Source organism: Cibotium barometz, chromosome 50, assembly GCF_041138505.1.
Source record: "Cibotium barometz isolate CiBa-2024 chromosome 50, ASM4113850v1, whole genome shotgun sequence".
Taxonomy (NCBI): domain Eukaryota; kingdom Viridiplantae; phylum Streptophyta; class Polypodiopsida; order Cyatheales; family Cibotiaceae; genus Cibotium; species Cibotium barometz.
This window is the reverse complement of record NC_141095.1, coordinates 13,649,639-13,655,278: the sequence shown is the minus strand read 5'-3', so window position 1 is coordinate 13,655,278 and position 5,640 is coordinate 13,649,639. Positions and strand designations below refer to the sequence as shown.

Sequence of the window (5,640 nt, the reverse complement as noted above, 5' to 3'; positions counted from 1 at the left end):
TGAGCTGGAAGGCAGCTTCATCTGGCTCTTGGAAACTTTCAGCCTCTTTGAAACAAATAGTAAGGGCCTCTACAGGATCAAAGGTTGTTTCCAAAGCTAGCAGTGAATGGTCATCCTCTATGCCAACCTCCTTGTCAAGCCTTGAAGCCTGGGCAATAAGGGAAATGGCATAGTCCTCCCTCAAATTGAACATACACTCTATATCATGGAGGAAAACATAATCTTTACCACCAATCAAGACACCTGGAAGCATGGGCACTGCATAGTTGCTGCTCTGAACATCAAAGTCTTCAACTGGCTGTGCTGCCCTAAGAGTTTCAGTCCTCAGTTGAACAAGGTCAAGAGCAGCCACTTGCAGTCCCTCATCCTCGAGGTTGATATCTTCTTCCTGCTCTGCCATATCTGTTGCCATAGGAATATCCTCTTTTACCTCCGCTACAGATATATCTTCTTCTTCAGTCTCCTGCCCTTGCTCTTCTAGAGATTGCTGTTGAAAGACAATGTACATAAGGAATGCCATGTTTTCCTCAAGCACTCTACACTTTCTGGTGTGCAAGTTACAGCTGAATTTATATTCCTCAGGCAGGCTGTCAAACCTTCTATTCACATGGTACCTCAGCTTGTCAATGGAGACAATATGATTTAAATGCACAAAAACCTTTTCACCTTCCACAATCCTTCCTGCCTCTGTCAGTGGTTTGAAGGTATCCCAATGGTCTGAAAGGAAATCTCTGTGATGGTCCAAAAGAGAGCTCATAGTGAACTCCCTGTTGAAAATACTGTGGTATATGTGGAAGTTCCTTTGAGCCTTGCACTTGTGAAGAAAGTCAAATAGGAGCAAATCTGGAGATTTGTCCTCTTGTGGTTCCCTTTGTTTTGAAAGGGAAGACTCACCTTTCTGCTCTAGTCTCTTGCTTTTGCCTGAAGCAAAATTTATATAACATGAATTCTATATGCTCACATATGCAATCAGATAATGTATAGGATATCACCAAACAAAACTCTTCATAAGCACACATGAATCACCTGGTGATTGCTGTGGTCTGAGTACAGCAGCAGAAAAGTCCAACTTCCTCTTGAAAGGAGGGGCCTGAGGATCAACTGTTCCAAAGCAAAAACATTTCTCATCATCAAGAAAGACATCTCCATGGACATAGAAAGCAAAACAATGAGCAAACAGTAAAAACCAAAAGAGACACAAGACTTTGCAACAAAACGCGATGCAGATCCATTTGAAAAATGTAAAGTGCTCTCCTCGCATTTTGTTGCAAATTCTGAATTTCTACTGACATCCATTTCCAATCAAATGCTAGGGATATCTTACAATGTTCAGGACAGTAAATGATGCAAGGAGGAATTCTCCAGTGCAAAAGAGATTAAAAGGAGGAAAAAATAAAAACTAAAACAAATATCAGAATTTGCAGGAAATTGCGATTTGGAGCATTTGGAAAATGTAAACCACTATAATCGCATTTTGTTGCAAAATTCTAAATCCTACTCATATCCATCTCTAATCAAATCCTAGGGTGATCTGCTAGATTTCTAGGCACTGAGATTTAAGAATTCTACAGATGGAAGAAATATATATCAGAAAACATTGGAAAGGGTATAGATCTCTGACCTTTCTTTTCCTCTTCCATACTGTTGGAATAGCCCTGGAGATTCTCCTGCTCTCTTCCAAAACTGAGCTGTAGCACTGGTAACCTGGAGATCTGGTAATGGTAGTAGTCTTCAGACAGGTTGCAGAGTGGATGGAGTGTGTTGGGTAGAAAGTGGTCAAAGTGGGAAAGAAAAGGATGATGGGAGGGTGCTGGCAGGGATGGAATACGGGGAGGGAAAAGTGTTAATGGATCTAATTATGAAATCATGATTGGCACAATTTCCAAGGCAAAAAGTGACCCACAAATTTCAAATCCCAAAAGATCTGGTGGGACCCACACGTGTTAAAAAACGACTATATCTCACACGTGTGGTATTTAATAACTCCATTATTTGTATTTTGTAATAATCTACTCTCCTAACTCAGTTCTCTTGCATCTCTACCTCCCTACTCTACACCATCAGCATCCAGACCAGCAGCAGAGGTTCATACCCAGCACAGGATACTCATCATCAGCACAGCACACTTGCAGATAGCTTCCAGGTTAGTAAGAAAATCTTTTTCCTTTTCTTCTTGTTTAATAGTATATTAGGGTAAGGAATTGATTGATGTGATGTAGGTTACATATTATGATAAATATTATATGAATTTTTTAGATTTTCTCCACTGCATGTAGAAGCAGGAAGACTTTTTATTTGGGCCTGTTGAATGAGAGTTTGATCACTTCTTGATGTCCACATTCTCAATCCATGTTGCACCAAGCTGCATACACACTGAAATGACTAAAGGCATGCTGAAGTATGTTGTCTCTAGAATTTGCAGCAAAACGCGAGGAGAGGATTTTAGAAATCTCAAAATAGTCCAAATGTTGCAAATTTTAAAATGCTTCTTCATCCACCCATTTCAAGCCTGCATAGTTCTTCTATAAACACAATACATATTGTTGATAGTTGGAAAGATAGAGAATTCATCATATGAATGCAATAGCATGTTGTTTCAAGTATTTGCAGAAAAACGCGATTTTGAGCTGTTACAAATTTTAAATCATCATAATCGCCTTTTGTTGCAAATTGTTCAATTTTGCTTCATCCAATTTGTCATCACCTTCTTTAATCATTCTATGTTCTCCATGTTTCTAATCTTTTACTATTGCTTTGTATGGACCTTTTCAGAGTGATGGCAAGAACCAAGGCAACTGCAAGGAGGTCTGGCAAGGGGCCAGGGCTTGCAGCAGCAGCAGCTGGGGCTGATGTCAAGGAATCTAGTGTGCCTACAAAAGGAAGAGTTGCACATGGCAGGAAGGGGAAGCCAATGAGCATGCTGCAGCAAAAGTCCAAGAGGTTAAAGCATTCTGCTGGTGTGCTAAAGGAGATCAGGAAACAGCAAAAAGCTATAGGCTTTGCAATCCCCAAGGCACCTTTTCAGAGGCTAGTGAGAGAAATTTGTGATAGCTGGCACCTTGGTTTCAGGTGGAACAGGACTGCCATTCTTTCCTTACAGGAAATGGCAGAGGATTACTTGGAGAAGTACTTTGAAGATGCAATGCTTGTAGTAGCAGCCCATGCTCACAGGGTAACTCTGATGGCCAAGGACTTCAACACATTGTCCAGAGTGAGGTGGAGGTATGACAAGCTGGTCCATCCTGTGGAATGGCAGGACATTAAAATGAGAGACATATTATTAATTCCACCTACAAGGAAATTGAAGGCAGACAAGGTGAAGGTTGTTGAAGTGACCCACTCAATGAGCACCAAGAGGGAAAGCTGCTTATGAGGAGTCACTGAAGCAGCAAATAGAGGAATCCAAATCTGCTATAAATGTGGAGACTGTACAGATGGAGCTACAGATACAGAGAAGGTTGCAGGAGCTGGGCCCTAACATAGTTGTCCATATTGAAGATGATTTTTCAGACAATAATTTTGACTTGACAAGAGCATGCTTGGCAGCATTGGCTCATAATAATGAGTATTGCTCAGATACTATCATTCTTGCAATGCTCTAGTAAGTGTCTTTTATTTTACATTTGTTTGCAAAACAATCCTTATTGTACCTCCTCCCTTACACCTTACCTTAATTATTGTTTTGTCCAATGTAGCATGATGAGAAGCTGGCTGAACCATGCTGTACAGCATACAGTTTATATTATTGATCCTGCAATTTCCTTCAAGTTAAGAGATCCAAAGGAAACTCCCATGGATATTTCCAATTGGTTCAGACACTGTAATTTTGATCATGTTGATATTTTGCTACTTCCATACCATAACAAGTATGTGTGTGGCTGCTTCTTTTGGGATTTTCCTTCAAGATTGAGTACTCTTGTAGCCTTTGATTTCTTAATGCTTTTTTCCTTATGCAGTGACCACTGGAGCTTTGCTTCTATTGACATCCAGCAGAAGCAATGCTTTTTATTCAACTCTCTTAGAAACACACACAGAGAGGTTAAATTGTAAGTGGTTTGTGTGCTATTTTTAACTTTAAACTTCATTATTTGGATTTAATGCACACTAACTGAATTATATGTATTGCAGTTGTATTAGAAGACTTCTAGATGCATTGGATCAGTGTCCTCCTAATGTCAATCTTTTGGATTCAATAGAGCCAATAGATTTAGAGGTAGAAAGTTGCTCCCTCTACTGATGTCTATTTCATGCTATGCCTTTGAACTTATTGAATAATTTTATTTTGTTCAGACATTAACAGTTTCTAACATATCTTTCCAACTATCCAGACACCACAACAAGATGATTCAAGTAGCTGTGGCTGGAGAGTGCTGATTAGTGCCAAATATATACTTTCAAGCTATTTTGAGATAGGACAGCCAGAGCTTGTAAGAAAAAATAATTTTCATTTAGCTTCAAAAAATTTGATATTGGTACAAAGTGTTCTAAATCATCATATCTCATTGCAGATGAGAGAAGATAGCTTCAACTCGAGCTATGTGTATAGTTTCAGAGCTGATATAATTTGGAAGTTTTTGAAGTATGCCTTCCCCAAACCTATTGTACCAGCTACTACTGTCGAGTTAGGTGAGAGCTCTAAAGTCCGAGAAGGTGTCATACACCTTGATGACACAGATGATGCAGATGTGGTGCCACAAGAACAAGGACCTAGTGCTGATGAGGAGAAGCCACAAGAACAAGGACCTGTTGCTGCTGATGTTATTGAGGAAATGATGGAGCAACAGCAAACAGATGCTCCAGGGGTAGTAGAGGAGACAATGGAGCAGCACCAAGAGACTGTACACGACAAGATGGAGCAACAGAAAGTAGATTCTCCAAATAAAGATGATACGGTGAGCTTGGACCATGTAGAGCAGCCTCTAGATCAGCCTGTAGACAAATAGAAAATTGTTGTCAAGAATATGTTCTACATATGTAATTAAACACTTCTGTACAGAATTTTACATTTCTGAATATAATACCTTTGTTTATGGAGTCTGTGTTATCTCAATTTTAAAATTTTCAATGTCTTTGCATTTTATTGATCTCTCTCTTCTTTTGAGCACCTGCAAAAAAGCAATATGAAACAATAGGGTAAAGTAAACTAATAGCAGTGCTTAATGAGACTAGGATAAGTCACATGGTATACCTTCTTATTGTTGTAGATAAATAAAAAGTCCTTTGAAATAGAACCTTCTGTCTCAAATAGAATGTCATTGCGCAATTGAGCTAGGGAGCAACATTGTCTTAATGTGATATTGACTAGCACATCACCATTCTCAACAACATCAATATCAAGAAGTTTATTTTCTGCACCAAAAGAATCTTCATCTTGATCCATAGGGACTAGTTTTGTACCTAGCATTCGACTGCGCTTATAATAAAAAGAAAAAATGAAATTTTGTGATGCAACCATGTACTTCAGTTGCATAGAAGGTTGGACAACCTCACAAAACACTGAACTACATGTCTTCTTATCCCAACCTTTATCCAAAAATTGTGGCATGCATGCCAGACTTGTTGCTTTAACTGTGAACATTGTTTTTGAAACCTTCACTGGAAAGGTATTAAACAAGTCTACAAAAACTGTGAGAGGCATGC

The 5,640-nt window shown here is 39.1% G+C and overlaps 1 protein-coding gene across 1 annotated transcript; it reads left to right on the top strand.

Moving 5' to 3' along the window:
• The first annotated feature begins 4,364 nt into the window (after positions 1–4,364).
• LOC147609827 (uncharacterized) lies at positions 4,365–4,943 on the top strand. The gene is made up of 2 exons (XM_086787211.1): positions 4,365–4,427; positions 4,509–4,943. Exon 2 carries the CDS (start codon positions 4,509–4,511, stop codon positions 4,941–4,943), a length of 435 nt encoding a protein of 144 aa, XP_086643337.1. The 5' UTR covers positions 4,365–4,427.
• Positions 4,944–5,640: the final 697 nt, after the last annotated feature.